This window comes from Cydia pomonella, chromosome 7 (assembly GCF_033807575.1).
Source record: "Cydia pomonella isolate Wapato2018A chromosome 7, ilCydPomo1, whole genome shotgun sequence".
Taxonomy (NCBI): Eukaryota; Metazoa; Arthropoda; class Insecta; order Lepidoptera; family Tortricidae; genus Cydia; species Cydia pomonella.
The window spans coordinates 14,828,308-14,851,300 of NC_084709.1; the positions used below are offsets into that span (position 1 = coordinate 14,828,308).

Here is a 22,993-nt window from a genome sequence, read left to right on the forward strand (position 1 = left end):
CGATATCTTTGCAGAACAATACATCTTGTTATAGAGAATACTTGCTGAATCTAAGTTTAACGCTTATACACTTCCAGGGGACATTCTCTTAAAAGGAAACTCGGAGGAATATGAATTCTATTTTTAACTATACATTTGTTCGTGGTCTACCCCAATATTAACATTTTACTCTACTGTGACTAAACCAGAAAGAAGGGTTATGGGTATAAGTACTGATGATTCAGTACACCCAGTAGCTAGGTATTAGGATACTGGACGGATTTTTTTAAATGACGTATCGTTAGATCCTCTTGCCATTCACAACCTACTTTTACTTGTTCTATTAAAGAAAAATCAATACAGCCGCCTTGAGAGGACTCCGAATATTAAATCATATTTGTTCTTCTAGCGCCTAAACTATTGACCGGAGTACAGTAAAACAGACATCAGTAGATCCACAGTTAGTATACAAGTGCTATGCAATACAAAGTTACTAAAATTAACGGAAGAAAAAGGTTTAGGGCTAAATAATACGTCATTTAAAAAATCCGTCCAGTATCCTAAGCTACAGGGTGTCCTGAATCCTCAGTACTTATACCCATAACCCTACTTTCTGGTTAAGTTGCAGTCAAGTAAAATATTGATATTGGGGTAGATTATGTACAAATGTATAGTTAAAAGTGGAATTTTTATTCTTCCAAGTTTCCTATTAAGAATATCCCATGAAAGGGTATAAGGGCTAAATCTGGGTTTAGCAAGTATTTTTTAAAGCAAGATCATTTTTTTTCGCAAAGATGTCTTAAACTATTTGATGTCGAATTTTATAAGCTTGAATGTTGCCTTACACGAATATTGAATAAAGAACGTAGATTTAGAGTAAAACGCGAATTTCTCCTGGATGGTCCACATTTTCCAAGATGGCTGCGGTTCCTCGAGGTCCCCAAATGTGAAATGGTGTGGGCATGAAAAAGGGGCCTTTAAGGGGCGTATATACATACCAAATTTCATGACTGTTCAGACATTTCGAGCTTGGTCCTAATCCGACTGTGCTAATGCCACTATGTACGTAAACTGTAACTGTACTGCGGACTCAACCTTCACGTTATAATTTTTTAAGTAATAACGTTGACATAGTAACGAAAATAATAAACACGTCAATTGAAGTAAACAATATTATTATATGCAAGAAAATTTTGCAAAATAGGTACATTAATGATTAATATGTAAAACACCATTAATTATTGAATTAAAATTATGATTTTGTGTTAAAAAATATGAGACCAATTATACAGCCCGATTACACGGGCTACATATAAAAAATGATTATCATGGAAACAGTAAATATACACAGGTGAACAAAGTTATAGTAAAATAGGTGCATAATTTCAGAGCTTGCCTGGCCCACCTGTACCACCTACCATGACCACGGCCGTCTCCTACTATTATTTTTTTCTAATACCTATGGCCTTACTAGCGAATAGTATTCCATGTTCTTGATCCAGAATTTAAACCCTTAACTACATATTTGTGGCACTTGGGGTTGAATTTGAAACTCTAGGGCACTAGCGTGGCTCTATGAGAGCGCCTTATATAGGCTTCTGGTGACCAGAGGATCAGCATTGTTAACCAGCGCGGAAATGCACCCAGCCTTCTGGGCACCCTACCGAGCGACCAGAATATAGGGCAAATATTTTATGTATACGTTTTTGACTTAAGTGTTTTTATCATGTTTTATATTTAAACTTACAGATGTCGAACTACCAGCAAAGTTTTTCAAGAGGTGTAGTTTTTATATTTCCTGGTACCAAACTGATACAGGAAATTGGAACATCAGTAAATAATCTACACCGAAGACAATGAATTATAGTCACATAATACTTTAATGTTTTATTTTATTAAAGAAATCGGTAAAAAAATGTGTTAACTGAAAAAGATAAATTTTATTTTATTTGTAGTTGAATAACAAAATATGTATTTAATCTCCTTTTAACATAGGAATTCTCTTTGTGTAGGTACATATAAATAATAGGTACTTAGGTCTTGGTAAGTAATATAGACAGTACAGTAGGTCTTATCTTAATAATTTGAGATCTCATACATGCGTTCCGATATATCTGATGGCGACTGTACATACAATGGGGTCGCGTATACGAGTACAAAGAGCATTAAAATAGTTGTTAATAGACCAAGTGAGCGAGCTGCTATGGTACCTATCTTCATATCAATTTTATGCATTATGTAATAGCGCAATACAGAATTTTTTTTTGACAAATGTAGATTTATTTTTATAGTAATAAAGGTTATTCATGAACCATCTCGTAATTTAAAAAAAACGGACTTTATCTCTAAATCATATGCCTTATATTTACAGATGTGTTAGGTTACAACTTGGTTCGTGAATGTGGTTTAGAAGCAACTTGAGACTGGGTGCGGAGTAAATTGCATCAATTTTTTTTACAATTTTGAGCGTTTATAGGAGAATATGTGGAGCGAGCATTATTCGACGTGTAGGTGTGGGTTCAACTAAAAGATCGCATGTCAATAGTTCTTTATTGTCGTTAAAATTCAATTAATAATCGCCTTTATCGACCATCAACTGTGTGGTCACTTTTTAATTGATTGACGTTGTCAGGTACAGTTTCACTACTCGCCGCCGCATTGTTCATAGCGCATTACTTATCCTATCGAATACAAGATGTCGCTGATTCCTGTAAACTTATGTTTTAAAAAAAAAGACGCTTTACTCTATGCCATATATTGTAGGAAAGGAAGGGTATTCCCTGTCGTACGTCAAAAAATCCAAGATGGTGCCCAAGCCCATGGACAATAAAGTCTAGCAATAAAATCAACACTTGTCAAAATTTGACATTAGCAATCCACAGTCAGGTGACAATCAAATCAAACCGAACCACTTCGAGTTCAGAGCCATTTCAAACTATATAGTAGTAATAAACAAAGTTGATTTTTGTTTGATTATTTTTTCTATGAATGAGTTTTGATTGTTCCAAATGATAATATCCACAGTTGATAGAATCAACACTTGATACAATCAACATGCGATAGAATCAAGTGTTGATTTGATGTGGACGCGAAATTTGACAGTTGTGCATCTCGAATAAGGCCCCTGTTCTTTGCGAGGATCAAATGTAAGTATTGCATTAAAGAATATATGTGTAGTTTATTTTTTGTTAGAAATGCGCTTTAAAATAATGTCAGCAGTTTTTTAAACTTTATGTGCTTTTATTTAACTTGCAATGTACCTATGTAACTATGTTTGTACGGGTAAAATATTTCAAGCAAAGAAAGGAAGTGACCTTGGGAACTCTGTGATAAAACAACTTAACCTAATTGTTTCTGAGTTTGTTAGAATTGTTTTGACGAGTATTGTAAGTTGCCTATTGAAAGAAAATTACAGTTAGCGATATAAGCTTGCGTCAAAAATGATATTTTTTGACAAAAAACTTATTCTATAATCATTATGATAGGTTGTAATTTTTCTATCTATGTATCAAGCCTTTGGTTCTCAAAAATCTTATACCTTTAAACGAGCAATTCTTGTATATATATATATATATATATATATATATATATATATATATATATATATATATATATATATATATATTTCTGTGATCTCGGAAACGGCTCTAACGATTTCGCTGAAATTTGGTATATGGGGTTTTTTGGGAGTATACAATCTATCTAAGAAGCGGTGGTGGCCGAGTGGATATGGCGTCCGACTTTCAATCCGGAGGTCGCGGGTTCAAATCCTGGCTCGTACCAATGAGTTTTTCGGAATTTATGTACGAAATATCATTTGATATTTACCACTAGCTTTTCGGTGAAGGAAAACATCGTGAGGAAACCTGCATCCATCTGCGAAGAAATTCAAAGGTGTATGTGAAGTCCCCAATCCGCATTGGGCTAGCGTGGGGACTATAGCCCGAGCCCTCTCGCGCATGAGAGGAGGCCTGTGCCCAGCAGTGGGACGTATATAGGCTGAATTATTATTATTTATACAATCTATCTAGATTAGTCTTATGTTTGGGAAAACGCGTGTTTTCGAGTTTTCATGCGTTTTTCTTTCGACGCAGAATATGGTCGCTAATTTCGTGTTGCCGCCCACTGTCCGTCTGGTCCAGCGGGTTAAGATGCGGACTGCTAAACGAGTGTTACGGGTTCGAATCTCGCCCGGTGACTAACTTTTTTTTTTTATATATATTCAAGTTTAGATATAATTTTTTAATTTTTATTGTTTTAGACAAGTTTAATTTAGTAAAAAAATTACCCATGTAATAAGAGAAATTGACAATAAATGGCATTACTCTGTGACAAGTGCTGTAAGGTTAAAATCGATTGTAAATAATAATAATTGTCAGTTCACATTTTACTTTTTAAGTTTATGTAGATTATCACCTATACACCACCATATTACAATAAATAGTTATAACCGAGCAAAGCTCGGTCGCCCAGGTACTAAATTAATTAATCTGCCCACACATCTAATTATGTATTTTCATCATTACTTTAAAAACTAAACTATTTAAAAAACAACATACTTTAGCATTCCATCCTTCTATCACGGTAGAAGATAGATGATATTTTCATGCTGAATATTTGAGACATATTTTATACAAATGATTAACTTCCAATTACAGTACAAAAGAGTTGCATATGGTGAGTGTAGTGTAAGGACGTGGGTATTATGTTACTCAAAGGGCAAACGACCTCGTAACACTGCACTTGAAGTATTTTGAAGAAACTGGTTCTTATGATTGCTCTTAAATGAAATATATAAAAGCCGCAAGTACTAGATCTCATACATCAATTACCAATTCGTATTCGAACGTTCAACATCTTTAACTTTATTTTTAAAATGTACACTAAGGTAATCATAATTATTTCATAACATTAAAAATTATACGAAAGTTTCATAAAAAAAAAATGAATCACCTATCATTCTTATTCTTTTATAGATATTCGTGGTTGCCGCTACCCTGGCCGTAGCCCTTGCTCGACCACAAGAAGGGCACGGGCACAATGCACATGGACACGCGTATTCATCGCAGAGCATTGTCCTACACCAGAGCCACGGTCATGACCATGGACATGAGCAACTTGGTCATGTACAGCTTGGTCATGTGCAACTTGGTCATGTGCAGCACGAGCCCGTGCATCTAGTGTCATACCATGAGCCCATCCACACTGAGTCACATCATGCTCACCACCACGCCGTCTCCTCACAAAACATCCAGCGCCACGACGTGCCCGGCAAGGCGCCCGAAGGCCACCACGACTACTACGCGCACCCTAAATACGAGTTCGAGTACAAGGTGGAGGACCCGCACACCGGCGACAAGAAGTCCCAGCACGAGTCCCGCGACGGCGACGTCGTGAAGGGCTACTACAGCCTGCATGAGGCTGACGGCACTGTCAGGATTGTGCATTATACTGCTGACCACAAGACTGGGTAAGAAATAATCATAAATAATGCCATATTTAAAATATAAAAGAATTTCAATTTTATTTTTACCAATGTCCCAATGTTCACCTATTCTTTTAAATTCATAATAGTGAATAAAACGTTATCACAAAATTTGCTTTATAAATTACCGCTTGACGTTTCAATCTAACCCCAACTTCAGAATTGCTTTACTAAACCTGTATTTCGATTTTCATTAAAAAAATGTTGGGTACTTTTGATAGCGGGCAGATCTAATCCATAATTAAAGTTTCAGAAGAAATATCTAATTAAAATCAGAAACGGGCGTTGGTTTATTCGTGACGCCTTCAGGAAAATTATAATACTTCGGTACTGAATTATCTATAAGAAATATTGTTTGTAATAACAAGCCCTTTTTCCAGATTCAATGCCCAGGTCCAGCGTGAAGGTCACGCCAAGCATGTAGTGCCAGAGCACCATCACTGATTTACGTTGTGGATTCTAAACTAGTTTTGATTTGTGTTTATGCTTGTGATACTTGATTATGTAATATTATGTGTTATATTAGTTTTACAACATGTAAATAAATGCTGTTGCTTCGATAATGTTGTTTAATTACAATAGATGCCTATTCCAAACTCTTTAATATTGGTAAATTGAATTTGTTGTATTAAAATACTAATTAAGAGAATGAGTAAAGTTTAAATTTCATACATATCGGATCCAGATTGCAAACCCTACCTCCGGACAACGAAGTCGCCATTAACAAATTCATTTATTAGTAATTATGGGTGAGGATTATTGTCGATTTGGAAGTGAGTACATTTTGAAATGTTTTACATCGAATGCAAACCTTCTGTCTTAGTTCTCAAAATATTGATGTAAGGTAGAAGTACTAGTGCTCGACGCTGCACTAGTACTCGACATGGGCACTTTATGTCAAAGTGACAAGAATTAAGTTCGAATACAGAAAAATCTTCGTTGTTCAAATTTAACCTATATTTCCATGAAATAAAGTACCCATGTCGGTGACTAGTGCAGCGTCGAGCACTAGTACTTCTACCTTATAGTCAGGATGCATAGCAAAACACTTTCATTAGAGCCATCGTTTGAAATTAATATTGTTAAGTAGAACTACTCTCATATTGACGCCACCTGACTACAAACATAGATGGGAAAATTTTATTCGTATGAAGAATAATAATTAAGCAACCAAATCATTCGCGAATAACGAATACAATTTTCAAACTACTATTCTTATTCTATAAATGGCAAGTAAATTATTCGCAAATAATTTGTTTCGTTAATAAATTTCTCGCAAATAAGTATAGTCCACGAATAAATTACATATTCATAAATAATATTTGCCGCATACTTAGCTTACACTATAACTATTATGTTTTCTATCGTAATCATTTGAAAAAGCTAATCTTTTCCAATATTTAGTCGCTGGGAAAGGTCGAAAGATTTGGCTCACATTTGATATCAAGATAATGTTTTAGTAACGAGGTTTTTATCGTTTTATCATTCATCAGTCTCTTTTTAGTTGGCTACTTGTAATATAACACCTTGGCCCTAAAAAAGGCTGCAGTTGCTTATTGATGGCAAATCTGAGCGTGTAATAATATATCATTCGTGTTAACTAATAAAAACAGAGATCCTTTCAAAAACATAAATTTTAAAAGTCTTGCTAACCTGAAAGCACGCACGCGATTATTTTCTCACAGAAAAAAAAATCCGCACTGAGCCTAGTCTCACATTTTCCTCTAAAATTGAAGCCCCACGTTGTCATAGAAATTGATAAGTAATAGACGATGCTAGAGAGTATTGCGATAACGAATGTGACATTTATTTATTTATTTATATAATCCTTATTGCACAAAAGAAATACAACGTACAAAAGGGAAGATTAATGCCATAACCATAAGGCATTCTCTACTAGCTAACCTTTGGACAAAGCAGATAAGTTGTTGGCGGTAGGACGTTGGCTTTTATAAAACGAACCATATAAGATGTAATGTAAAATGTAATTTAACTAAAAGCTACTTAAACCAAATATCATTCTACCAAACGAAATTCTTTCTAAAATAATTTTACTAACTTAAACAGGTAAGGTAATGTAAAGGTCGCAAATGCAGGGTGGTCCATGAGAAGGAACTGTAAGAAGATATATGAAAGCAGAATTTACTGTAATGAAAAATGTTGGCGTTATCTGGACACTTTTACGGTCTTCCTTTAAATATCTTAGGTGGACTTTCCAACTAGGCACAATTTTTTTTTTAAAGAATGTAATCTATTTATTGACAATAACAATAACAATATAATATAATAATCATTACACAAAAACTTAAATAAAACACTACTATTACAAAAAAAAAAATAAGCACCACTATACAAACACAAACTTTTGTGTAATGATTTCTATTGATTATTAAAAGGGTTCATATTACATTTAAAAAAATATATACATAATGGATATATAGGTACAGATGATTGCTATAACTAGCTTATATCTAAAATAGACCCTTGAGGCATTGTACCAAGGATGCTGGCGGCATTTCCTCGTCGTATCGCAATACTGATACGTTGTGCGAGGAAGCCGCCAGCTCTAGGCACAATTAATTTTGTGGTTAGATATTTAGGAACTTAAAATTGTAAAGCGTTTTAAGTGCATTAAAATCGGTTATTACATTACTAAGTTATTCACTCGATACAGATAATTCAACTATATCTAATTTATTTCCCTAGCCTCGTTGAACTTGCATATGAATTCCAAAATATGAGTAGTTCATTTTCGTTCGTTGCGTTCATACTAGTGACATTTGCATATTTTAGAGACAAGGAAAGAGGACGAAAACTGCTTTTTTAGCTGTATTGTAAGCGGTAAACTTATACAAACACGAGATTTATAGTTTGTAGACGCCTGATATACGATCTTCCCAACATATTGACCTTTAACTCAATGCGGCGGTGCGTGTAACATTTTCACAAAGAACAATGATAGACAGAACTTGTATTTACAAAATTATATTTTTCATAAACAAACAACATTGTCAACAAAAATTGTCTAGGAGTATATAAAATAAGATAAACCACTCTTAATGATGATGATGTTTGGGAACAATGTGGTGGGTGCTGTGTTTCACCTCAGCGTGAAATCTGAAAAAAAAAAAAGTAATTTTTGGATATTGTAATGTTTTCAAATTTATTGCCTACAATTCCAGACTGTGTAATAAAAACCCTCACCCAGTCTTTTTGTCACTGTGGTAGTGCACGTCCCTGACGGAGCCGTCGGGCTCGTGCAGGCTGTAGAAGCCCTTGACGACGTCGCCGTCGCGGTGCTCGTGCTGCGTCTTGTGGTCGCCCGTGTGCTTGTCCTCCACCTCGTACTTGAACTCGTACTTGGGATGCGTCTGTTACACAATTAATTGTGAGTGTATAAGTCAAACAAAAAAAGGCACTAGAACAGATTTATGTTGCTTGGGGCTCACGTAGTAGTCGACGTGCTTCTCGTGACCGTGGTGGTCCTTGATGATGACTTCCTCCGCGTGACCGTCGTGCTTGGAGATGTGCTGCGAGGAGTGTGCGTGTTCATGCCCGTGCTGCGCGATCACCAACCCCACCAGAGCAGCGAGACACAAAATCTGTGTTAAAGTATTAGTAAGTGATATGCATATTTCAATTCAATACAACCTAAACTTTTAATTCCCTTAAACTGTAATTTACCTTGGGAAACATTTTTACAAAAGTATATATTAATGTTGTTCTCGGATTGAAAAACAGTTGCCAACTGATACATTTCCAATACCAGCAACTTCTTTTATAATACATGAATTACAAATCGATTGATATCGTAAGTGTAAAGAGTAATTTACTGTCATATAATAATTAAGATACTACCCAAACACAGTGTTGCATATTTAATTATCGTAAAGTGATCGAACATCTTCCATTCAATTTAATTGGAACAGTTGTTGTTTTAATTATCCATTATTTAACATAATACCTTTTTACATATTTTAAAGAAATATATTTTTAGCTACATTTAATACTGCAAGCTACTACAAGAAATACTCGCTACACATTCTATGAATATATCGCAATGCTATAATGACTCTATAATGTTTACAATTTTAGAAACCAATAGCTGAAAAGGTACCAACTTACAAATGTATAGCCATGTAAATCGCTTTGGGCCATAGAAATGTTATATTTATAATACCTTCTTCTTCCTCGCGTTGTTCCGGCATTTTGCCACGGCTCATGGGAGCCTGGGGTCCGCTTGACATTTTATCCCAAAGATTTGGCGTAGGAGCTAGTTTTTACGAAAGCGACTGCCATCTGACCTTCCAACCCAGAGGGTAAACTAGACCTTGTTGGGATTAGTCCGGTTTCCTCACGATGTTTTCCTTCACCGAAAAGCGACTGGTAAATATCAAATGATATTGCGTACATAAATTCCGAACAACTCATTGGTACGAGCCGGGGTTTGAACCCGCGACCTCCGGATTGCAAGTCACACGCTCTTACCGCTAGGCCACCAACGCCTTATAGTTATATTTATTATATATGGAAATTAAATAACGTAACTGTAGATTTAGCGGGCATTAATTAACCAATAAAATTCTAACCAATCTCTTTTGAATACGAGCAATACTATAAGTAATTGTTAATACACAGCAGTAGTTTCTTTTGAATACGAAAATTAGTTAGTAGGTTGGACTTATGAAAAATCTTCTGGACCATGAAAGCAATATATCGATAACTGAGTTCCCTACTCTCAAGTGTATCCTGCCTATCCTGAACTATGGTACTCAATCATGATGCCAAAGACAGAGAGATAAAAGGAAGATGGTACGCTAGTATTCAATCTGACTTACCTGGAAAGCCTTCGTATGAGAAGATTAAGACGGAAAGTCGTAGTTTTATTACCACCATCAATAGATTGAGGTTTGGTCACAACTGTGCACCAGCATACTTAGCCAGATTTTCGTTTATAGGCGATGGTACATGTCCTCACTGCCAGAATGGTAGCGTTGCATATGTTGAACACCTTATATTTAAATCCAAGTGTTTGCATTTGAAAGACTAATCCTTGCAAGTGAATTAAGTGAAGTGTTTAATAATAATGTCCCTCGCCGCCTCACAGATGTTCTTAAAAACGTTGACAGTTACGTTCCGTTATACAAGTATATTAAAAACACAGTGTTGAAGATTTAAAGTGAAGTGTTTTAACAAAATTACTAGTGCATTCTCTGCCATTCTTTAAATGAAGTCTTGTGAACATTACAAAACAAAGACTTGGCTTAAAGGACTCGCATCCAGGCCATAATTGTAAAAAAAAAAACAATCATGATGGTTAACTGACGATTAAAAGTCAAACTCAAGGGTTGCCAGCGAGTGATGAAGCGCAGTACACTAGTTACTTGCAGAACTGATCGAATCAGAAACACAAATATTAGATATAGGGGTCAAGACCGTAACGTGAGACTTCGCTGAGTATGTCTGCCGCATGCACCTGGGAATGTGGACCAAAATAGCTATTAAGAGCCCACACGGGACAGCACAGAATGATAGCCAACGAGTTAAAGGCAGACCGAAAAGGAGATGGCGGGACGACTTAGACGAAATGTTTATTTTTTAGCCGTTACTTCATACGTTACTAGCTATTCACATTAATAACAGTTGCAATAATTATCTTTATTAATATTCCATTAGGTTACGGATCTAAGTTGTATTTTATTAAGATCTAAAAAACGATACCTACCTTTTTCCAATTTGCTGATTTGTCAAGGACGTGAAAGTATTGAGTGCAGGTAATTAGCATAAAATAAATAAAGCAATATAAATACATTATAATGAATGAACATGGTATTGGGTAAACAACGAGAAGTTTACGAAATAGGTATTAGTATAACGCACACCTTTTATTTATACAAAGTCCTGAATATCAAAACTCAACATTTTATTAGTTATGGTTGCATTATTATCGGGTAACGGGTTATAAAAAGAGTGTGTGCTTTATAAATGAATCAGTTTAGTCTTATCTTCTCAGCAAACAACACATTTAAGCCAAATACCGATTTAAAAATGTACTTTAAGGTAAACTTATACTTATATCAATGAATGATTTTCGAAACGAAACTTCTGTAATAAAACTGTTCAACTGGCATAAAATACTTTACAATTGGCATATTATAATTATATATGAATCTCCAAAACCTTTTTTTCAATTTGAGTAGAATTGCTTATGAAGTTAAAGTTGATAGGTATATAACAATCTCATTCCCATCTGGTACAGAGAATATGCGTGCCCCACCTCGTATATATAATATTACGTATTTAAATATTTGTTAATAACGCTGTTACTACATTTATGCAAATAAGTGAAAATTCCACAAAGCAGGTAATATGTCTAGCTGCTTTTATCGGCATAGTGGTGTCACAGCACGGGCACGGGCACGCGCATTCGTCGCTGCACATTTCCAAGCACGATGGGCACGCGCAGGAAGTCATCATCAATCATCACGGACACGAGAAGCACGTCGACTACTACGTATGTCCCAAACAACATGCCTACAACTGTAATGTTCTCGTGCTTTCCGTTGTTTGACTTATGGACTGACAATTATTTGTGTTACAGACACATCCCAAGTACGAGTTCAAGTACGAGGTGGAGGACAAGCACACGGGCGACCACAAGACGCAGCACGAGCACCGCGACGGCGACGCCGTCAAGGGCTTCTACAGCCTGCACGAGCCCGACGGCTCCGTCAGGGACGTGCATTACGAGAGCGACAAAAAGACTGGGTGAGTTGTTATATTTTTTCAATTGTGACTCATGTATATATATTTTTGGGGTTGGTTAGTTTAACACTTTCAATGTCAGCGATCCGCTGGGTGCTTTTCGCTAAATACAGTTTTTCCCATGTTGCCAGCTACGCTCGTAGCGCGTAGCTCGCGCTGGCAGTGAATATCTCAATTTACATGCAAACACATAAAAATATACAAACATATTAAAATTCATCTTCTTCATACGATAGTTTCGTTTTAATCGATAATCTTCAAAGTTTACTATAAATTTATATGTTTGTCTTGTTATTTGCAGTTTTCATGCAACGGTCAAGCACAGCACCCACCACATCGTACCGGAACACCACCATCACCACTAATCGTCGGCTTCTACAATTGTTTTTTTTTTTTATATTAATCAGTATTTTACAATTTAATATTTTTGACAATAAAAGTTTGTTTTCTAAATAAAAAAACATGTTTTTTTTTTCAATAGTACGTAAGTACAAAAAAAATATTAGATACCAATTTTATGTTAAACGTAGAAACACTTTACATAAATAAACATAACAATTTTATAAAAATGAATTTCGTCAGACGATATATTATATTTATTTATTTAACCTTTATTGCACAATACAAAAAAAAGTACAAATGGCGGACTTAGTGCCTTAAGACATTCTCTACCAGTCAACCATTGGGCCAAACAGAAACTTACAATTGGTGCGGAAAAGAAAATCAGTACAAAAGTCACTATCTAAACACTACTATTATAAATAAACATGCATAAATAGAGATCGCTCTGTGGCGATAAGGCCGCCTGTTGTTTACCTCTATCTTCATGTTTTTTATGTGTTTCCATGTACATTTTTTTCAGAGGTTGTGCAATAAAGAGTATTTGTATTGTATTGTATTGTATACATACATAGTATTATAATAAATACAAGCATATACCATATATACATACATACATATTTGAAATATTGTACCCATTTAAAACCGTCATATAGTCTTACAGTTGTAATGTCTTATATTGTAGGATGCAAGATTTTTTTGTTTGACAATGCAAAAACTTGTGCGAATGTTGATTTAATTGTCTTGATAATACTTAAACTTCATGATAACGTCACTAACCATATAATCTGCTCTAATTTTATAGATAATGCCTTGATTTACATAACAAAATTAAACTACTTTCAAATTGTTAAAAGTGATAGTACACACTTAACATTTCTCAAAGGGCAAAGGACCTTGTAACACTGCAGTTGATATTGTATTACAATAAAACTGGTTTTTAAACTCGCACTTTATAGTCAAAACGTAAGTAAAAAATATAAAAGCCGAAGTATCTCATTCCATACATCATTTTCGGTTAACATTCGACCGTTCAACAGTTCTTAAAATGTATTCAAGGGTCAGTTTATTAATTCATTTGTATACTTTCAAAAAATCCTTAGAAGGTTTATATTATTTCCTTAACAGTAGGTACTTACTTATACTTTTAATAGTAAATTAATCTTGTAATCTCATTGCCGTTATTATTATAGATACTCTTGGTTGCCGCTACCCTCGCCGTAGCTCTCGCTCGACCACAACAAGGGCACGGGCACAATGAACACGGACACGCGTATTCGTCTCAGAGCATCGTTTTACACCAGAGCCACGGTCATGAGCAAGGGCATGATCAACTTGGTCATGTACAGCTTGGCCATGTGCAACTTGGTCATGTGCAGCACGAGCCCGTGCATCAAGTGTCATACCACGAGCCCATCCACACTGAGTCACATCATGCTCACCACCACGCCGTCTCCTCACAAAACATCCAGCGCCACGACGTGCCCGGCAAGGCGCCCGAAGGCCACCACGACTACTACGCGCACCCTAAATACGAGTTCGAGTACAAGGTGGAGGACCCGCACACCGGCGATAAGAAGTCCCAGCACGAGTCCCGCGATGGCGACGTCGTGAAGGGCTACTACAGCCTGCATGAGGCTGACGGCACTATCAGGATCGTACATTACACTGCTGACCACAAGACTGGGTAAGAATTTCCTCGTTTATTGTTCATCCCTTACTTTTTTTTCTAATAGTAAATGAGTGAACTGTAGTTTCATCTTAACATTAACAAAAATAGCAACGCCTCTTTATGGTGCAAGAGGTTCAGAGAAAATAGTTTATAAAAATCGTAGCGCTTTTTGGATCACAAAACGGTCGACATAAATTTAATTTGTAATCTTGACGCCTCACTCGAGGGTCTGTAACGATTAATATCCTGAATTTATGAGAAAAAAATCACGAACATAGGTCTAAGGTGCGCTTTAAAATTTTACATGTAACAAATGATAAACAAAAGCTAAAAATATGAAAATCGATTCTAAAAATCATACGAGGGAACGTATGATTTTCATTTTAACGTACAAACAATTAAAATTTGAAAAAATATTATATCCGCGCTCCCGGGCACGCACTTCCATCTCGCTCATGCTTACGCTGGCGCTAGCATAAAGGCATTATTGTTTCCAGATTTAACTTTAGTGTTGAAACAAAAGATAGTGCAGTGGAGTTACAAATATAATCATATCATCATTTAAAACAGTTTGATGTTGTCACCAAAAGTGAAAAAAGAAAATAAAGCATGTCATATCTTTCTAAAGATTTTTCGCAAGAATATCAAATATTTTATATTAATTGATTTTTCTAATAATGTTTTCTTCTCTTGCAGGTTCAATGCTCAAGTCCAGCGCGAAGGCCACGCTAAGCACGCAGTTCCCACTCATCATCATTAGTTCTGATTATGATTCCTAAATTATTATTTTTTAATTTGTCTTTGCCATTGTGATATTTGACAAGATTGTTATTTGTTTTAAATGTAATGTAATAAATGAAATATGTGTTACTGCAGAAAAAACTGTATTTTCATCACCCATATATTCAACCCTTTTTCCTTTCCATTTATGGGCCAATAAATAACAGTGGTACAATCACGGTCTTTAATCAGCTTAAACCCTAAATGGCTCAACAATTAAATACCGTTGTAGGTACATGTGTAGGTTTACTTTTTGAACCAGTAATGAATTTTAACGTTCTATGTGTGTGTGTGTGCGGCTCGACTCGATAAGTATATGTAATATTGCAGCTCGCTGTAGGGTTAATTGTCAATGCCAGGCTGTTTAGCTAAGATGCTGCAGTAGCAGCAGCTTAAAAGCGTGCTATGCCAGTCGATAACGACCTCACATCGACCCATTAAATCTAAGGAAACATTTCACCTCCTTATCTATCGCCTATTCAACGAGTTGTGTTCAGAACTGTTTAAAACGAGCCCGGTTTAGAACTTTTAATAATAGTAGTAATTAGTATTATTTATGAAATGATAACGTATGTATGAAATATAAAGTGTATCAAAAAGTATTACGTGTGTAATTTAATAAGCGAGCATACCATTCAAATTCTAATAATATTAATGATTATGTACTAACGTTGAAATCTGTGCGTGCTATGACAGTGACACTTAAGTTTATTTATAGTCTATTTTATTAATTGGAGTGTAAAATGTATCCCAATGTTTAATTATTATGCATGTACAAACTGCATCATTATTGTTATGTTGTTTAAATATGATCTCTATATCCTAACAAAATAAAATATACTTTTTTTTAAATACACTTACCTTTGGCACACAGAAATTACCTTAAAAAAACTGTGATGAAATTACATGACTGATTTACAATACAATACAATACAAATATACTTTATTGCACACCTCAATACAAATGATGATTTAATGTGCATTATTAAGGTATTTAGAGTTTTAAAATGTTTGTTAGTTTAATTATAGCGAACAAAATTATTCTCCTTTGATTTACTTGAATTTCTTTAAGAGTTATTTATTAAAACTTTACTCAAACTCTCAACGCTTATAGTGAATTTTAAACATTACTAATTTGATTTGACAATTGATTTTCTTCTTTCAGTCATATTTCAGTTTTGTTTTAAGTATGCCTTATTTTGAATAATAAAGTTAAGTTTTTTATTGAAAATGAGATGAAGATGCGACATAATTCATAAAAAATGTACACTGGAACGAGTTATGATAAATATTAATCTGTTGATTCAAACTTAAAACCTTTTTCAGATGGTATATTTAGACTAAAACAGGTCGGCAAAGTATTCAATATTCAGATAAGAATATTGAGTAATATTTATTTATTTGAAACTCTAGGTGCATGGCGTCCCAGCGCGCACAATTTTTTTGAAGAAATCGCGAAACGCCTGGTTGACGTAACTGGTGACCGAAGGTTGGCAGCTTCCTCGCACAACGTATCAGTATTGCGATACAACAAGGAAATGCCGCCAGCATTCTTGGTACAATGCCTCAAAGACCTATTTTAGATATAAGCTAAATAGTTATAGTAATCCTCTGTATATATCCATTCTGTATATTGTTATTGTAAATAAAGAATATCAATTTTTTTGATTTAATAATTAAGAAAAATATTCTGAATAAGTATTTTGATAGCTTAGTATTTTTGGGTTAAGTATACGAATTTGATATGATTTCTTAGAGTAATTTTGTGACAAAGACTTTATTTGTGTTAATTGTGTTTGTTAAAAAATAACAAGAAGAGTATGGAGTACTCGGCCGCATAATTCATGTAACATTTTCCCACCTCACTATCACTGGGTTAATTTTAACTAGTATCGTCGCCATGAGGCTGGCCGTTAAGGTTTAAAATTCCTAAATTTAAATATAAACAAGAGTTGTATTGTGTCTAGGTAATAATGTATTTCATAAAAACAAATATATAACAAAACATCTTTGAGACTAATATGCGTCATAATTAAACTTAAGGTACCCTTAATGGTGATGATGTTTAGAAACTATGTGGTGGGTGCTGTGTTTAACTTCCGCGTGGAAACTGAAAAACAGAAAGTCCTTATTTTAGTTTCATTATTTTCATGCGTACACTATTTTATTATAATGTAACAATTTAAAAACTAAATCATTACCCTGATTTTGCATGGATCAAAAGAAATTTAACAAATTCTCACCCAGTCTTTTTGTCGCTCTCGTAATGCACGTCCCTGACGGAGCCGTCGGGCTCGTGCAGGCTGTAGAAGCCCTTGACGGCGTCGCCGTCGCGGTGCTCGTGCTGCGTCTTATGGTCGCCCGTGTGCTTGTCCTCCACCTCGTACTTGAACTCGTACTTGGGATGTGTCTGTTACACAATTAATTGTTACATGTGTCAAAAAGCAGAAGGCACTAGAACAGCTGTATGTTGTTTAGGGCTTACGTAGTAGTCGACGTGCTTCTCGTGTCCGTGGTGGTCCTTGATGATGACTTCCTCCGCATGTCCGTCGTGCTTGTGGATATGCTGTGAGGAATGCGCGTGTTCATGCCCGTGCTGTGCAATCACCAACCCCACCAGAGCAGCGAGACACAAAATCTGGGTAAAAATATTTGTTTAGTAATATGCAGTTACATTTTTTGGATCTCACTCTAAGCGAAATTGTGCAATTAGGTACCTTGGGATACATTATTTTTATAGTATTTTTTATCTTGTACTCAGCTTAAGGAACAGTTGGCATCTGATACATTTCCAAAACAAACAACTTCTTTTATAACACGTGGATTACAAATCGATTGATATGATAAGTTTAAGGAGCAATTTACTGCAGATAATAATTAAGACACCGCCCAAACACGGTGTTTGAGATAAAAATATCGTAAAGTGATTGACTCAATTCCACATTCCACGACTGGAATTTAATTATGTTAATTGACCACTTTACATATCATTTCTAGGTAATATCTTTTTGCATTATATATTTAAAGGAAAAATTAGGTATATACTCGTGTATAAATAAATGTGTGCAAATATGAATGGAGGGTGGGCAAATTGGTCTATTTGACCAATAAGGGCAAGTGTGCATAAATAAATGTGTGTAAGTATGAAAGGAGGGTGGGCAAATTAATAAAAAAATGTGTGTAAATATGAAAGGAGGGTTGGCAAATTTAAAATAAATGTGTGTAATTACGAAAGGACGGTGGGCAAATTGGTCTATTTGGCCAATAACGGCAAGCTGTATGTCACCGGAAAGGTTATTCTGAGTTGTAAAACTTTTACTATGGTAGGTAGTCCCAAATCTTTGTGTGAAAAAAGTTATCGACGCAAAAACTAGTGTGAGTTAAAACGGAACTATATAGTTTTTTAACCGACTTCAAGATTTCAAAGGAGGAGGTTATCAATTCGGTATGTATGTTTTTTTTATGTTTGTTACTCCATAACTCCGTCATTTCTTAACCAATTTAATTCAAATTAGATTTTGAAGACAAATTTTTGCCAAGTTCGAGTTCTGACGATGGGGTCCATGAGGAATCGAGGGAACTCCTCAAATTTTAAAGGCATATATATAGTGATCTTAGTATTTTCATCAACATATCAAGTATTTTCATTTGTAGAAGTGACATTTGATGAAGTGGAACTGCTGATGATGAATAGAACGGAACTCTTCAACTATGCATAATTAGTTCACGTTTGGCAATTTGTTCTCTTTGCATGTTTGTCAAGCAGTTAGGTTTTCAAGGCACATTTTTATATTTCTATCCTATTTAGTTTTTTTAATAATTATCTGGTGCTTTATTTCGTGCATGGTGTGAAATAATTTATCTTAAATACAGTCGAATACCCTTTTGCGGGTATCTTACCACTCAACCATAGAGCAAATCTGAAATGTGTCAAGGTGGGTGCAGTGACAAAAAAAAAACATGTTACCTCCTTTTCTACATAAGTAGGCGTAGGACGCTGTCTTTTCAATTTCATTGTTTGAAATCCAAAATCAACAATAATCGTTGTTTCACCGGTCTCCCTCATTGAAGTCAGTGTTTTTTTCTTAAAAATTATTTACTATATTATAATAAGTTTCTGTGTGGCAGATCATGAAGGTTTTGTTATTATTGATAATTTTGTGTCATGATATTTTAGTTTTTTATTCGTTTTATTACACTTTTTTTGTTTTTTTTTCTTTAAACAGAGATTTGTCAAGTCTTGCCATAAAAAAAAGTATATAAAAAACTTTTCCGATGGTATGTCGCTTATTCTTATTAGTTCATAGGCCAGTGTAACAAACCTGCCCATCCTACTTTGAAAATTTCATGAATAGATCGCATAAATTGTTATCTCCAATTGTCTAAACTAAACCAATAGCCGTATATTTATATGATTTGCCCTATATTACTGAGAACAATACAGGTATTTTATTGTATCTTCTTCCTCGCGTTGTCCCGGCATTTTGCCACGGCTCATGGGAGCCTGGGGTCCGCTTGACAACTAATCCCAAGATTTGGCGTAGGCACTAATTTTTACGAAAGCGACTGCCATCTGACCGTCCAACCCAGAGGGTAAACTAGGCCTTGTTAGGATTAGTCCGGTTTCCTCAAGATGTTTTCCTTCACCGAAAAGCGACTGGTAAATATCAAATGATATTTCGTACTTAAGTTCCGAAAAACTCATTGGTACGAGCCGGGGTTTGAACCCGCGACCTCCGGATTGCAAGTCGCACGCTCTTACCGCTAGGCCACCAGCGCTTCACACAGGTATTTTATTGTATAATAAATATTAAAGATTTTAGCTGATTTGGCGGGCATTAATTAAAAGTCCATACATCTACGAGTACAAACGAAACATAATACTGATGACATTGTTATAATCATAATACAACCGGCAAATATTTCAAACATATTTTATTAACATTCCATGAAGTCCCAGACCTCCCTATGGCTGTATATCACTACATATTATAAAACAAAGTCCCCGCCGCGTCTGTCTGTATGTCTATATGTTCGCGATAAACTCAAAAACTTCTGAACGGATTTTCATACAGTTAGGTATATTGTTTAACTTGGTAAACGCAGGGGTAAAGCACATTATCATTATTACTGCATTCCGTGATCGAATGCGTTCCAAGCTGCGTTTATCGCATAAAATAACCACGCGCTTTATACCTACACGCTGCAACTTGAAAAAAGATTTTTCCTACTCCTCTACTGTTATCCGTCATTTATACATTCATTAACACGAATATAAGAACATACATAAAAGGTTTCAAGAAAAGTGTATATTGTCTATTCCTCATAACAGCACTTGTGCTTTAAAATTGCTATAACGTTACTGCGATTAATGGCTCCCACATAACAAATCAAAACTAATACAGTTTCAAACTAAGTATATTGCTGCCAACTTACAAAATATTCATTTGGTTGCATAGTAGAAACAATTGCTTCATAAGTCAGAAATACGCATGTAACACCCCTAATATAGCAACACCCATAGACTACGAAGACCGCTTAGCGTTGCTTGTTAGTCTCCATGTGGCCAAAATCGAGAAAAAAACTCGCTCTAAAGAAAAAAGGTGTCGCTGACCGACCGGGCCGGGGCGGGCCAGGCGCGTAACAAGGTATGCTCGCGTATCTTAGCTTTATACTTTTGCTTTGTTTACCTAAATTAAGATTTATTTTTGTTGACTCGTAGGAAAAGTATTGTATGCAACGTTGTATAAATAGGTCAAAAAACTGGATCTCACGCCACTCTCCTTTTTTGACCCTTCTTATACAACTGTTGCATAAAATACTATAATAATTTTGCAGTATTAAATTAGTTTATTTGAAAATGCTTATTATGCTGAACCGGCATGTTGGATTTTCCGGGTCATTCGTTTCGTGGACCAAAATAGTTTATTAAATGTACTATCGGTTCAAAGAAATAATATAATTGATTGACTTAAATTGACAGCGCCACTTTAACAATAAATATGGAATTGCTTTAATTTTTTTAAAGTGATAGTAGTTGTTTTGCATTTCTTAAGTAAAGGGTTAAGGACCTTGTAACATTACACTTCATATTGTATGAAACTGGTATTTTACTCGCGTTTTGTGGTCAACACGTAGGTAAAACATATAAAAGCCGTAAGTGTAAGATACCATGCATCATTTTCGGTATACCTTCGACCGTTTAACAATTCTTAAAATGTACTCAAAGGTAAGTAAAATCTACCAGTACTATTAAAATTAAGCTTAAAATAAATTCTAAGATTAATAGCATCACCCGCAGACATTTTTGCTTGGTAAAATTTACAATACATTTAGATCAAACTACTTAACTTATTGAACTAATTTTATAATTAAATTGACTTGTTTATCATTTTTGTAGATATTCGTGGTTGCCGCCACGCTGGCCGTAGCTCTTGCTCGTCCTCAAGAGGGCCATGGGCACAATTATGAACACGGGCACGCGTACTCGTCTCAAAGCATTGTTCTACACCAGGGCCACGGGCATGAGCACGGACATGAACATGGACATGAGCAACTTGGTCATGTTCAGCTGGGCCATGTGCAACTTGGCCATGTACAGCATGAGCCCGTGCATGTAGTGTCATATCAACCCATTCAAACTGAATCACACCACACTCACCACCACGCCGTTTCCTCGCAAAACATCCAGCGCCACGACGTACCCGGCAAGGCGCCCGAAGGCCACCACGACTACTACGCGCACCCTAAATACGAGTTCGAGTACAAGGTGGAGGACCCGCACACCGGCGACAAGAAGTCCCAGCACGAGTCCCGCGACGGCGACGTCGTAAAAGGCTACTACAGCCTGCATGAGGCTGACGGCACTGTTAGAATTGTGCATTACACTGCGGACCACAAGACTGGGTAAGAAGAGAATCCTTAATTTTATACGGGGTGTGTGCCTTTAGGCATGAAACATTCAGCAGCAGTTTCTTTACTTAGCACATCTCGTATTTCTAACGTATGTTTGCAAAGTAACAAACAATTTTCATTCTTGAGTTTATAAATGTGTATCTTCTTTTACAGATTCAATGCTCATGTCCAGCGCGAAGGCCACGCCAAGCATGCAGTTCCTACTCATCATCATTAATTCGATAGATACTAAATTATTCTTTATGATATAATCATAATATGACTAGATTGTTATTTGTTTTACATTTAATTTAATAAATGAAGGCTGCTTTTAGGAATATGTTGCCGTAAAACATCGGTTTTTAATCGCCCATTTAACCTTTTTAAATCACTCACCACTTAATAATAAAAGATAGTACTGGGTGTCCGTTTATCCAGTTACGCCTCCTTTACATCTAAGTTATGGTCCAATATTTCAAAACATAAGTTCGACTACATAAATATAATATTATGGGGCTAGTTAAGCGGGGTTCCATAGAAATCGCAAATAATATAAACAATCCAATTTACGTTCATTACTTCGCAATCGCGCAACCTCTTAGGAAAATCATGGTCCTTTCAACAGTTCATACCTACACTAAAATATTTTATTTATATCAATTTCTAGTTTATAATACATGATAATTATTAACAATAAACATTTTTGCTGGATTGTGAAAATAGCCTTCTTAAAAATGTTATGTTATATGTCAAGTGCTAGCAAAATCTGTCATATTTGTTAACTTACATTCATTGCCATTTCTATTGAACTCCACTGTATGGTTGGGGAGCTCAAAAGGCGATTTTTGGAGTCACTCGAGCATGTCAGATTAATATAGGAGGATACATTGCATCCTATTGAGTACCTCCACCAAGTATGAGTCCTTGAAACAGAGTCGTGAGCCCAGGACAGCCCGTCAGAATAGAAAAAAAATCGCCACCTTGAAATACTCGAGCGAGTTAGATTAAGATATAATGGATGCTGACGATTTTAGTGAGCCGTAAGCGAGTGGGAGGATCCCAAAGTTGCGAAAAAAAAA

At 35.6% G+C, this 22,993-nt stretch overlaps 5 protein-coding genes across 5 annotated transcripts; 4 read left to right on the forward strand and 1 right to left on the reverse strand.

The window, feature by feature from the left end:
• The first annotated feature begins 4,688 nt into the window (after positions 1–4,688).
• Positions 4,689–6,027, forward strand: LOC133519937 (histidine-rich glycoprotein-like). Its single transcript, XM_061854148.1, has 3 exons — positions 4,689–4,867; positions 4,956–5,449; positions 5,845–6,027. Exons 1-3 carry the CDS (start codon positions 4,856–4,858, stop codon positions 5,906–5,908), a joined length of 570 nt encoding a protein of 189 aa, XP_061710132.1. The 5' UTR covers positions 4,689–4,855; the 3' UTR covers positions 5,909–6,027.
• A 2,014-nt stretch (positions 6,028–8,041) lies between these two features.
• LOC133519494 (uncharacterized) lies at positions 8,042–18,188 on the reverse strand. Its single transcript, XM_061853499.1, has 11 exons — positions 17,738–18,188; positions 17,506–17,658; positions 17,264–17,430; positions 17,071–17,130; positions 14,030–14,236; positions 12,113–12,228; positions 11,869–12,043; positions 9,149–9,212; positions 8,914–9,066; positions 8,669–8,835; positions 8,042–8,581 (listed from the first exon to the last, which is right to left on the reverse strand). Exons 1-11 carry the CDS (start codon positions 17,747–17,749, stop codon positions 8,521–8,523), a joined length of 1,335 nt encoding a protein of 444 aa, XP_061709483.1. The 5' UTR covers positions 17,750–18,188; the 3' UTR covers positions 8,042–8,520.
• On the forward strand, positions 11,655–12,716 carry LOC133519957 (cuticle protein 19-like). Its single transcript, XM_061854170.1, has 3 exons — positions 11,655–11,978; positions 12,066–12,232; positions 12,531–12,716. The coding sequence occupies exons 1-3, from the start codon at positions 11,799–11,801 to the stop codon at positions 12,592–12,594; spliced, it is 411 nt and encodes a 136-aa protein (XP_061710154.1). The 5' UTR covers positions 11,655–11,798; the 3' UTR covers positions 12,595–12,716.
• LOC133519938 (histidine-rich glycoprotein-like) lies at positions 13,545–15,122 on the forward strand. The gene is made up of 3 exons (XM_061854149.1): positions 13,545–13,628; positions 13,762–14,255; positions 14,937–15,122. Exons 1-3 carry the CDS (start codon positions 13,617–13,619, stop codon positions 14,998–15,000), a joined length of 570 nt encoding a protein of 189 aa, XP_061710133.1. The 5' UTR covers positions 13,545–13,616; the 3' UTR covers positions 15,001–15,122.
• Positions 18,189–18,192: 4 nt separating the features above from the next.
• Positions 18,193–22,848, forward strand: LOC133519933 (histidine-rich glycoprotein-like). Its single transcript, XM_061854144.1, has 3 exons — positions 18,193–21,249; positions 21,421–21,926; positions 22,089–22,848. Exons 1-3 carry the CDS (start codon positions 21,193–21,195, stop codon positions 22,150–22,152), a joined length of 627 nt encoding a protein of 208 aa, XP_061710128.1. The 5' UTR covers positions 18,193–21,192; the 3' UTR covers positions 22,153–22,848.
• The last annotated feature ends 145 nt before the right edge of the window (positions 22,849–22,993 follow it).

Excerpts from the sequence above, each read along its gene's own strand:
- LOC133519937 (XM_061854148.1), top strand. Across the intron at positions 5,450-5,844 it reads ACTGCTGACCACAAGACTGG|ATTCAATGCCCAGGTCCAGC; the intron begins GTAAGAAATAAT and ends CCCTTTTTCCAG.
- LOC133519957 (XM_061854170.1), top strand. The coding sequence starts at position 11,799 with ATGCAAATAAGTGAAAATTCCACAAAGCAGGTAATATGTCTAGCTGCT. Across the intron at positions 11,979-12,065 it reads AGAAGCACGTCGACTACTAC|ACACATCCCAAGTACGAGTT; the intron begins GTATGTCCCAAA and ends TTTGTGTTACAG. Across the intron at positions 12,233-12,530 it reads GAGAGCGACAAAAAGACTGG|TTTTCATGCAACGGTCAAGC; the intron begins GTGAGTTGTTAT and ends TGTTATTTGCAG.
- LOC133519938 (XM_061854149.1), top strand. Across the intron at positions 14,256-14,936 it reads ACTGCTGACCACAAGACTGG|GTTCAATGCTCAAGTCCAGC; the intron begins GTAAGAATTTCC and ends CTTCTCTTGCAG.
- LOC133519494 (XM_061853499.1), bottom strand. Across the intron at positions 12,229-14,029 it reads GTCGTGGCGCTGGATGTTTT|TCTTTTTGTCGCTCTCGTAA; the intron begins GTGAGGAGACGG and ends CAACTCACCCAG. Across the intron at positions 8,836-8,913 it reads AGAAGCACGTCGACTACTAC|ACGCATCCCAAGTACGAGTT; the intron begins GTGAGCCCCAAG and ends ATTGTGTAACAG.
- LOC133519933 (XM_061854144.1), top strand. The coding sequence starts at position 21,193 with ATGCATCATTTTCGGTATACCTTCGACCGTTTAACAATTCTTAAAATG. Across the intron at positions 21,250-21,420 it reads TTCTTAAAATGTACTCAAAG|ATATTCGTGGTTGCCGCCAC; the intron begins GTAAGTAAAATC and ends TCATTTTTGTAG. Across the intron at positions 21,927-22,088 it reads ACTGCGGACCACAAGACTGG|ATTCAATGCTCATGTCCAGC; the intron begins GTAAGAAGAGAA and ends CTTCTTTTACAG.